The sequence below is a fragment of the Antechinus flavipes genome, chromosome 1 (assembly GCF_016432865.1).
Source record: "Antechinus flavipes isolate AdamAnt ecotype Samford, QLD, Australia chromosome 1, AdamAnt_v2, whole genome shotgun sequence".
Classification (NCBI taxonomy): domain Eukaryota; kingdom Metazoa; phylum Chordata; class Mammalia; order Dasyuromorphia; family Dasyuridae; genus Antechinus; species Antechinus flavipes.
The window spans coordinates 299,925,301-299,936,551 of record NC_067398.1 but is presented as its reverse complement, the minus strand read 5'-3'; the positions used below and the strand labels follow the sequence as shown (position 1 = coordinate 299,936,551).

At 40.3% G+C, this 11,251-nt stretch overlaps 1 protein-coding gene and 1 long non-coding RNA gene across 2 annotated transcripts; both read right to left on the bottom strand.

Moving 5' to 3' along the window:
- Window positions 1–586: 586 nt before the first annotated feature.
- Window positions 587–2,262, bottom strand: LOC127539226 (sperm-specific protein Phi-1-like). Its single transcript, XM_051963302.1, has 2 exons — window positions 1,817–2,262; window positions 587–853 (listed from the first exon to the last, which is right to left on the bottom strand). Exons 1-2 carry the CDS (start codon window positions 2,166–2,168, stop codon window positions 837–839), a joined length of 369 nt encoding a protein of 122 aa, XP_051819262.1. The 5' UTR covers window positions 2,169–2,262; the 3' UTR covers window positions 587–836.
- A 3,424-nt stretch (window positions 2,263–5,686) lies between these two features.
- LOC127539251 (uncharacterized) lies at window positions 5,687–8,079 on the bottom strand. The gene is made up of 3 exons (XR_007947889.1): window positions 7,758–8,079; window positions 7,226–7,625; window positions 5,687–5,701 (listed from the first exon to the last, which is right to left on the bottom strand). It is a non-coding gene; the product is annotated as an uncharacterized LOC127539251 (long non-coding RNA).
- Window positions 8,080–11,251: the final 3,172 nt, after the last annotated feature.

Below are 11,251 nucleotides of genomic sequence, written 5' to 3'. Positions count from 1 at the left end.
ATTTAAATATTATTTTATAAGTAGATATTATATTTATGCATTATGTTATAATTATTATAAATATTATATATTTAAAATTAGAGACACTGAATCATATAGAAGAATCTCTTTACATATTGATACTTAGAAAAACCACACATTGAACATTATTCTATGTTTTATTTTTATTTTATTACCCATTTACATTTTAATCTGGTTCAGGTCACATTCAGGTAGTATTATAATTTGTGTTTAATATAAAACCTGTGGAAAGCACTATTAACATTACCTATGTTCTATTTTTCTTTTATTACCTAATTTATATTTTAATCTGGGGTTCAGATCACATTCAGATTGTATAATTTGTACCTAATATAAAACATGTAAATAGGATAATATGAAATAAATCTGGAAAGAAAAAAAATACATCAAAAACTCCCTCTAGCTTGATGGATAATGGGTATATAAAGATTAGATTTGCTACCAATTTTTTAATACCTGTCAGATTCAAATTTTTGCTTTTCTGTTTCTGGCCCCTCCTTTTGAAAGGGGAGAAAATTCCCCCAAAAGATCCCAAATAATAAACCCCCAAACAACAAAATGGTGATTTTATTAGTTTCACAACAGATGACCTTTATTATCTTGGGGAATGATGTGAAATGCCAGAGTCATGGGAGGCGCTAGCCTTCCATTTTCCATTTTCTTTTTAAGATGTTGTGTAGAAATCACCATTGACATGTGTTCCTGTAAAAGTTTGTTTTCTTCCTTCCTAGCTTTCAAGTTGTTCTTCTCCTTCTCATCAGTGTTGAAGCCATGGCACAGGAACAGCCCCCCAGGGGTAAGGAGGTGGGGAGATATCATTTTCGTCTCCTCCCTGACCAGAGACAGAAAAACAAGGTCATAATGGAATATAGGGAGGAGGGGAGAGGGAGGAACAGGTTATTAGAATTAGGATATTCTTTATTCCAAAAGGAGGGAGTGAGATGGCATCCAAAACAGGTCCAAATATAATCTCTATGCTCCCATCTCTTCCCTTTTGCTTGGCAAACTATAAATCATTTAAGATTGGGATAGGCTAAATTTATTGAAAAATTCACCTAGGAATCCTCAAAAGGCATAAAACAGATGAATGGTTGGAAAAGAGAGGGGAGAGGAGGGACAAGGATATGGACAGGGGTGTAGGGTGGAAGGAAAAAGGGAGGGAAAGAGGAGAGAGGAATGGAAGGAAGGAAGGAAGGAAGAAGGGAAGGAGGGAGAGAGAGAAGAAGGGAAGCAAGGGAGAGAGAGAAGGAGGGAGAAAAGAAAGGAAGGAGGGAGAGAGAAAAGGGAAGGAAGGGAAGGAGAGAGGGAAGGAGGGAGGGAGAAAAGAAGGGAAGGAAGAGAGGGAAGGGAGGGAGGGAGAGAGGGAGGAAAAGGGAAGGGAGGGAGAGAGGGAAGAGAGGGAGGGAAAGAGGGAAGGAGAAGGGAAAGAAGGAGGGAGGAAAGAGAAAGGAAGAGAAGGGGGAAGGGAGGGGGAGAAAGGAAAATAAGAGGAGGAGGGAAGGGGAGAGGGGGAAAAGGAAGGGAAGAAAGGAAGGGAAGGGAAGAAAGGAAGAGAAGGGAAGGAAGAGAAAAGGAAGTGAGGGAAGAGAAAGGAAGAGAAGGAGGGAAGGGGAGGAGGAGGGAAGAGGGAGGGAAGGGAAGGGAGGAAAGGGGAAAAGAGAGGGAGAGAAGGGAGGGAGGGGAGGAAAAGAGAGGGAAAAAAGAGAAAGTAAGAGAAAGGGAGAGGAGAAAAGAGAGAAGGGAAGGGAGAGGAGGGGAGGGAGGGGGAGATGAGGAGCTAAGCCCCTTCAAGTACCTGCTCGTTTCTTCCTTCCACATGTTGGCCGGCTTCCTTTCTTGGCCTTCCTTTTGGTTAACCCTGTTGCCTTCCTTCTTTTAGGGCAACTGTTGGAATCATGGGAATTAAAGTGGGAGTGAGTGTGGGGGTGGGCTCGGGATGAGGAGTGATGGAAGTGTGCTGTCCTGGTTTGGTGCCTGGGTGGGCTAGGGCTTGGACTGGCGCTTTGACTGTGGCTCCTGCTGCGGCTCCGGCTGGGACTCTGGCTCCAGCTCCGGCTCGGGCTGCTGCGGCTGCGGCTCTGGCTTGGACTCTCTTCTCTAGAGGACTTGTTTCGGTTCTGGGCCCGAGCAGCAAGGAGCGCCTGCATCTTTGGTGCCCACGAACACGCGTGGAGGTCAAAGGCCGCCTACTCCTCTTCCGTCTGGTCTGGCTTTACAGGGTGAGGTGTACAGACCCTGAGTTATATGGTTGGGGGCCATTATTAGTCAAGACAGAGGACTGGATTGTGATGTCAGTGGGAAGGTGGAGGGGGGTGAACCAGGCAGCTGGAGAAATGGGGGAGAGCAAGGAGAGGCTGAGGGAGCAGAGGGGAGGGAAAGGGGGGCACTGAGAGGGAGGGAAATAATGAACATTGTTATGTATCCTCGTTTTGGGGGGGAGCTGCTTTCCCCGAGGGTTGTGATTTCTAAACAAGTAAAGGACTAGGTTGTAGGGGGCTCCTTTTTACAGACACTGAGCTCAATGCAGCAGAAATGTATTAAGGGCTTGCTTTTAATGAGTCAACTTTCCCTATCAGTGTTCTGCATTCTGGGTCTGCCATCACTGTCTCTGGTATAAGAGAAACAGTAACGTGTGCATGTTACATATATTTTCATTCGGGTATAGCAAAACTTAGTTTACTATCTCTTTTTCCTCTTCATCATGAGGAACACCAGGCCCTTCTGCCATTGTTCTCCCTCCCTCCCTCCTTCAATAATATTCCAAGAGTGTATTCTCTCCCTTCCTCACCATGATTGCTTGATTGCTCTGAGATACCGGAGTCAACTAACCAGTTGGTGAAAAGTAGCTGACTAGATACAGAGGGTTAGGCAAGTTTGAAGGCACTCATTCACCAAGGAGGACAATGTAACCCCAAAGAAAGCTCCCAAACTGATTAAATTAAGACTTTGGAATGATAGCTGCCTCAATTTATTTTGTATAAAAGTGCTCCTTAAAGAAATAAAGAATAATCTAAATAGATTGAGGAATGATTAGGTCATGTCAATAAAAAATGACAAAAATGACCCAAAAAAATGAAAATATGGAGAGCTATCAAGCCACTGGGCCTGCTGCTGCCTCTGAAGTTCTTGCCACCTCTAAATCCTTACCTTCTCTGCCTCACTGAAATCCTGACCTACCTAAATGATCTCTGAGCCTTGTCATTCGTTTTGCCTCTGCACCCCTAGAACACCTGGGCCTTCCCATCTGATTTTGTGGTAGAGTGTGAGCTCTCAGACTGTCTTCTCAGCTTTCTGATCTATAGCCAATCTCACTTTAACCTCTTTCTTTCTTGAGCGTCTTAATTTCTTATCAAATAAGTACTAGATCATTTTTTACTCTAAGCTCTCTTGGAACCTCCTAGTCTCTTTTGTGCCTCAGTTTCCCCATCATTAAAATAGAATGATCTTTGTTCTTTCTTCTCTAATAGAGAATTTTATGTAATCCTTTTGTTAGACAAAAATATGAGCATGTTCTTATTTGGGCCTGGAAGGTAGAAACACAGTGGTAGAGGAGTTAAGGGCAGGTAGATGGCACAGAGGATAGAATGACAGATCTGGAATAATCAGAAAGACCTGAATTCATCCAGCCTCAGGACACTTACCAGTTGTGTGACTCCTCCAAGGCAAGTCACTTAACCCTGTTTTTGTCTCAATTTTCTTATTTATAAAATGAGGTGGAGAAAGACATAGCAAACAACCCCCCATTGCCAAGAAAAGCCCAAATGGGATCACAAAGAATTGGATATGACTACTAACAATAATAAAACAAAAGTTTAGCAGGGTCCAAGCCTTATCTCTCAGAGCCTTCCTCAACATCCCCCCCATTTTTCTCTTTCTCTACATTCTCTGATCACCAGGGCATACAGCAGGAGCTTGCTTATAAAAAGGAGAATTACTATTGTCAAAAACTTATTTCTATTCGATTCATTTTTAAAGCAAACTTACAACCAGAATAAAGGGGAGGAGACAGGAGTTAGGGAAATCTGAGTAAGATAATATCTGGAAAGGAGAAGCATTAAACAATGGATGGATTGAGTTCTTCCTGTGGGGAAAAGGGGAATCTCCTTGAGCAATTTTTAAAAAGTGAAAGTGATGGGGGGTGTCCTAGTTGTCCATACATATACAATACCTATGTGTATTCTCTCTCTCACTCTCTGTCTCTCAAAGGAAGGCCTGACCTCTGCAATCTCATCAGGTATGTCTTAATGTTCTTCTTGACCTGTTCATTTCTGATCCCCAAGTCCCTAAGGACCTCTCTCTCTCTAACCAGGCCGAGAAGTAGGACCAGAGGGGTGAGAAATGAAATTCCTTGGAGAAGCCTTTTTATTGTTGTGTTTTTTTTTTCCAGAATGGGGTTCTTCTTGGTTCTTACATTACAAATCCATTCTTTCTTTCTCTTCAGTGGCTCTGGTGGTCAGTCAGATTATGGCTGAGAAAAATGGGCTGCTGTCTATACTTTTGGGCAGGTCTGTTCTTCCTTTTTGATAGAATAACATTCCTTTGGGGAGGACTCCTCCTCCATCAGAAGAAGCCTTCCTTGGACTTTTGGAAGCTCTTCTTCCCTCTCTCCCTCTTCCGATGACAAAGAGAAGTTGTCCTCAGTGACACAGGCCAACCACCTTTTCAGGGACTCATATTTCTGGCCCTGCACCCCTAGCTTGGTGCAGCTGGAGCCCATCACTTCCAGCTAAGCCACACTTCAACCTCTTCCAAGGATGACTCTTTCTTGATTTTTCCCTGATGGTGGAGCCAGGAATGGGGGAGTGGGGAGGGGAGGGGAAGCAAATAGGTGTTGAGGGAGGGGCATGAAAGGCCGCATCACAAAGCAAATTGGTCTGCTTGCCCTCTCTCACACTACTCCCAGCCCCCTTCACTTTTAAGGTCAGACTGTGGAATCAATCTGCCCTACTTTCTCATGTCTACCCAGACCAACCTCATCTTCTCAATCCCTAAAAAACCCTAAAGGCATGAAACAATAGAAAGGAAATCAATCCATCCAGTCTCATTCTCAACAAATAAACCTCCACATTTGTAATGTGATAAAGCCACCAATAAAATCTTACTCTGATGTCTCATCATGGTGTATGATGCATGAATCCCTCCCTCTGTTTTTTGAAAGAGGATGATTCCAGTCTAAAATGAAAGAGATTGTTCAGGTCAGGAAGCTTTGGAGTTAGGTTTTTGTTGTTTTCCATCGGATGCCTCAGATGATGATGGCCCCATTAGGTTCAGGGAGCATCATCACCAATTTGGTACCCCTAATGATTACTAATCAAATTGGTACCTCTAATTATTGATCTGGAGCAATTCTGTAAAAGAAAATACAATGAAATAACCCTACATACTTGGGATGGGCTATCAGTGCAGAAGTGCCCACATATACCAAAGAAATGTGAGTTCTTTTCAGGCTTGTATTATGGGACCCACCTTACCTTGCTCTTAGCTAATCTTAGTAAAGCTTGAAGGACTGAATTGAAGAATTGGAGGAGATACAAAAATAAAGTGCCATTCTCCACCTCCTTGGATGGAGAGCTCTGGATACAAATGTTTTTGCCGGTATTGTCTCCAACAACATGACTGTAGATTGTTTTCTTTCTCTGGTCCTTTTCTCCCAATTGCACAAAGGGAGGAGAAGGAGTATCTAGCCAAAGCAGAACAAGAAATAACATCCCCAAGGAAGGTGGTTGTTGGAGAAAAGAAGGTATTGGCTGGTAAATCAATCACCAAACTCTCCAAACACAAAACAAAATTTAAAAAACAAACAATCCCAATATACTTTGTACATTTAATCTGTGTTGCTCACATTTATATTCTCCAACTCTTTTCTTAAATCTAAGATAATCAGCTCCCTTTCCCGGAAAGCCTAGATTTTTAGCTATTTTCTGATTTCCAAGGTATAAAAAATGCTCAAACTAAAAATTTGTGAAAATTTGTCACAAAAAGATGTGATTTTTAAAAAATCTCTGACATTTTAAACCCAAATCCTACAATACACTTCAGCTTTTAAGGCTCAATGAAACATTTTGGAAAACTTTGAAACCTCAATATTAAAATATGAATCATAATATTAAAATGTAAATTAATCATAATCATTGATAAGGGCGAGGAAAAAAACCAGGAAAAACTTTCCAGTTCATTACACAACTCCCTCATTTTTACAAATAAGGAAATTTAAAAGCCCACCAAAGGTTGGTGTCATATTGACTCAACTTCACTTCAACAATGGGTGGATCTTGAATCAGGAAAACCAGAATTTAATTAAATCTAGTCTAAACACTTATTGGCTAAATTGACCTGAAACAAGTCTTAATCTCTGCCTTCCTCAGTTTCCTCATCTGCAAAATGGAGATAAATAGCACTTACCTCCTCCCAGAGTTAGTGTGAGGATCAAATGAAATTATAATTGTTAAGCACTTAAGCACAGTGCCAGATACATAGTGCTATATGAATGTTATTAAGTATCAGAGGCAATTTGAACCAAGGTCCTGTGATTCTAGAACCCATGGTACTTCACAGTGCTTTTCATTATATTAAGAACAAAAGGTATTTTTTGGTGTTCTCTTTCCACTACCCCAGGTGCATGATACATTCAGGGAAATAGGGTAGTGTCATGACCAGTTTGAAGACCCTGCTTGTAAGACAGTTTGGGACCTACAAACCTGGATCTGGCCATAGAAAAAATAATGCTTTTTCTCTGAAATTCTTTGTGGGATACATGGGAAAGAGGAATCCTAGGAGTTAAAGATAATTGTCTTTAACATAAGGGTTTTTTTTGTTTTGTTTTGTTTTGTTTTTGTTTTTTTTTTTTTTTTTTTGCAGGAGGGTGAGGTGGGGATGGGAGGGAGGTTGGTCTGCCTTTAACACACATTGATCCTTGGTTAATATGTTGTTGAAGATCAGAGGTAACTTTTTTCAGCTAAAAATGTCCATTGATTTTCCAGCTCTTCTTTTTCAAAGAGACTTGAAAGCTGAACTCTAAAACCTTTAGGATTTGGTGTCATTTCCTTAGCTTGGAGCAGGATTCAAATTAAAATATAAAAAATGTAAAGGCTGTTTTTGTCCCTGCAACATCACACCAGATTACCCCTGAAGGGCTTCTAACTACTCTTCTACCCCACCCCTCCCCCTTTTAAACTCCTCTCTTCCTAGGAGAAATGTGACCCACCAACTGTCCATCCAAGGTGGCCGTGCACAAGCGTGCAAGCTAGGTGACGAGCAAGTCTTCTTAGTGCAAGAAAGTGGATCTGACAACGAGTAATTTTCAGGATTTATTGACAGGTGGCAGGCATTTGACTATTTGGATCCATTAGTTTCTCTCAGACCGCAAACACTGACTGGGAATCTTGGTTTTTTTCTTTTGGTGTGTACCGGATCCATCAGCTTCTCTCAGACCTCAGACACTTGAGTGGGAATCTTGGTTTTTTCTTTTGGTGTGTACTGAACAACTTTGAAGGGGATTGAAGATCTTTTTTTGCTTTTAAACTCCCAGGTAGGAACAGCTCTATTGACGTGGTGAGTTTTCTATCTTCTCCTCCTCCTTCTATTAGAGAGTCTTCTATATCCTCCTAAGCAAAACACACACAGTAGAGCTCAGTAAGGAACTTTGGGCACCCCAAGCCTGGCTTCTAAATTACTTAAGTTATCTGGGGATTGGATAGACTTTTTGATTGAGTATTGGAAATTAATGGACATACTACCTCTCCTCCCTCTCTTTCTCCCATAGTAATGGACCTTTCTCCCAAAGAAGTGGACCCTTTTCCTCCCAAATTGTTCCCTTCTCCTCCCATTGATCTGGGCCTTTCTCCTCCCATAGAATTGGGTCCTCGAAAGTTGTGGGCTCCTGCTTCTCCTCCAAGGACTGATGGAATGGTTCTGGCTGGGACTCGGACTCCTGCTAAATCTTTGTCGTGCCATCTCTTGCTTTTTGAATTTCTCTTTTGCTGCTTGCTGTTGTTTTGGGGTTGAGTTGAAACTGCCCACCTGTTGTTCCTGGTGGTAATTTAGTTTTGTCCTAGGGGGATTTTCCCAAGCAGATATATAAAAGGGGTTTGTCCACTGTGACCCGTTAGGGTGGGCCATCTCTTCCTAGCACTGTGACTACACAGTCCTTTCCCAAGTGATGAGCTCATATGCTTGGTCACTCAAGGTTTGGGGAGTAGGGTAGAGAAGAGGTTTCTATAAGTCAGTAGAAAAAAAATGAAATAATTTTAAGACTTCATTGCCTTAGAATCATAGCATTAGAACACAAGGGGATCTACCCTTTTAAAATATATTTTATTGATGTCTTGATATTTTAAATATCAACTATACATAATATATCAAATTACATTTTTATATATACATCCATACACATATACATGTATATGTACATACCTACACACACACGCACGCATATATATATATATACATATATATATATATATATATGTAGGTTTACTAGTTTCTACAGGGGATAGAGGAGCTGGGCCTAGAATCAGGAGACTTCAAATTTGACCGCAGACATTTTACCACCTGTGTGATCTTGAGGCAAGTTTCTTAACCCTGTTTGCCTCAATTTCCTCAAAGAAATGGCAAACCACTCTTTATCAAATCTTTGTCAAAAAAAAACCTCACATGAAGTCACAAAGGAATCAGGACTAAAACTGAACAACAAAATTAAATATATTATGTATAAATGTAATAAAATATGTATGTAAGGGTATGTGTATAGCCTTCCTTTTAGAGAGATGGATTCCCTTATAGCAACAAAAAAGGTTTTAAAAAAAGAATTGAGCAAAATAAAACAACATCAGCCAAGTTGAGATAGATAGAGAAGCTCTTAGCCATAACCCCCCAACAAAAAGAAAGGAATGAGAGTGGGAGTGAAGGTAGTTTCTCATCTTTTTTTTTTTTTTTGGTGGGGGGAGGGGGAGATGAAGGGGGAAGAGAAGAAGGGGGAAGAGACAAGATTAACCATTATAATTTCAGACTATTTTCCTTAACAATTTCTTTTAATTGCACATGTTTAACCTGTATCAGAATGCTTGCTGTCTTAGGGAGGGAAGAAGGGAGGAGAGGCAAAAAAAAGTTGGAATACAAAGTTTTGCAAAGGTGAATGTTGAAAACTAAGCTATCTTTGCATGTATTTGGAAAAATAAAAATTAAATATGTGAGACAGAGAAAGAGACAGACAGATAAAGACAGACAGAGACAGAGAACCTGGAAAAAAAAAATTTTTAATTTCTTTTGACTTCAACAAAATGAAAAGTCACTAGTAAGTTAGGGTGGAGTAGGCAATTTGAGATTTTTTTCTTGGTCCAAAGCTAGGTTACACACCCAGCTATTAGCTCTGGACCAAAAAAAAAAAAAAAAAAAAAAAAGTCAAATTATCTCCTTTCTCCTAAACTCCTTCCCATCCACACCCAAACTACCTGCCCTCTGATTGGGGACTGAAGCCCTGAGGGAATAGTGAACCTTTTTCTTTCCAACTCTTTCTGCCCTTCTTTCTTAAAGCACAGTTGAATATCCATAAGCATCCAAAGCTAAAGTCTGAGGTAGAAGGTGAAGACAGAAGGCCAGCTCCTGCCAAGCCAAGTGGCTTGCCACCTCAGCCTAGCAAGGAAGCAGGTACACTTAACATCCTACTGAGATGGCCAGCCTGCATCCAAGCTAGCATTGGTGAACTAAGAACTAGCTCCCAAAAGAGGAAGACCTGAATTCAGAATCCCACGAGATACACTGTGTAATTCCAAACCAGCTACTTAATCCCAATGCCCCAGGGCAACTTCTCAGACCTATTAACAAGAAAATTAGGTGCCAATGTACAAGGTAGAACAAGTTTTCCTCACTGGTCCAGTAAATAAATTCTAGATCACTGATAAAACATTATCTCTGCTAGAGTTGGCTCATAGATCAACACTCTCCAAAGGTGCTATTAATCTCTCTTGTGTATCTAGCAATCCCCTCATCAAAAACTTTATATGAGCTTGTGGTTTATCCTCCTAAGAGATGTAATGTAGTTCACACATTTTCTTGGCTTAGAGTGAATTAAAAAGGACAGAATCTGAAGTCTTGATTCGATTCATCTCTTAACTAATTTCATGGGCTCATCAAACCACCTGGGAATCCTAAATTATAGATTGAAGATGACTCTGGAAGGGAAGGAGGGCATCTAGGCTCAAACTCCCTTCATTTTATAGATGAGAATTAGGGCAGGTTAAGTTGCCCAAAGTCACACAAAAATTAAGCTTCACCAGCTTTGGACACAGTCCCCTGTTAATTTAATTTAATTCGAGTCAATTAAATTCAATCCAATGTATGTATATTAAGCAAATTATATGTCTGTTTCCCTCCTCAATCCCTGTGTGATCTACAAAGACACAAGGAGTTTACAATCAAGAATGTTGTAGTAGCAAAATAACTGTGTGGACATATACACATATTTATATTTATGTATATATTTATATACATATATATACATATTTAACTTATACTTTAACATATTTAACATGTATTGGTCAACCTGCCATCTGTGAGAGGGGATGGGGGGAAGGAGGGAGGAAAAACTGGAACAAAAGGTTTGACAATTGTCAATGCTGAAAAATTGCCCATGCATATAGCTTGTAAATAAAAAGCTATATATATAAAAAAAGAATGTTGTAGTATAATTAAATACTTGGGCCCTTCTCTCTTACTTCAAGATAATCATGAAAATTATATACAGTCAAATCCCTTCCATATAAGAGACTCACCCCACCCTCCTGCCTCATTGTGGGTTTTGATATGTTTCTCAGGTCAGTAAAAGAAATTAAATGGGAATTTTGGGGGAGTTTTGAGGAAGCTAAAGATGGCATGTGAAAGGGCCTGCAGATGATACAGGAAAGATATATGTATAGGCATTGTAATACACCCCAATAATTCAGATTTCTTTTCTGGTACAAAGGGAGAGGGCCAAAAATCTTATTATGGATTTTCCAGATCACAGGAGTACCATGCCTCTAATTTCCTCCATGTGGAAGGGATTAACTGTATAGTCGTACTGGGTTATTCCCATGGAGCCTTCTCTCTCTTTAAAGTAGCCAAATTATAATTCTGGAATACATACATACATACATGCATGCATACACAACATACACACATACATACATATACATAGACAAGTGTATTTTTTAAGACAAGTTAATGAGATATAAGTTAAGGTTATGTTTTTTCC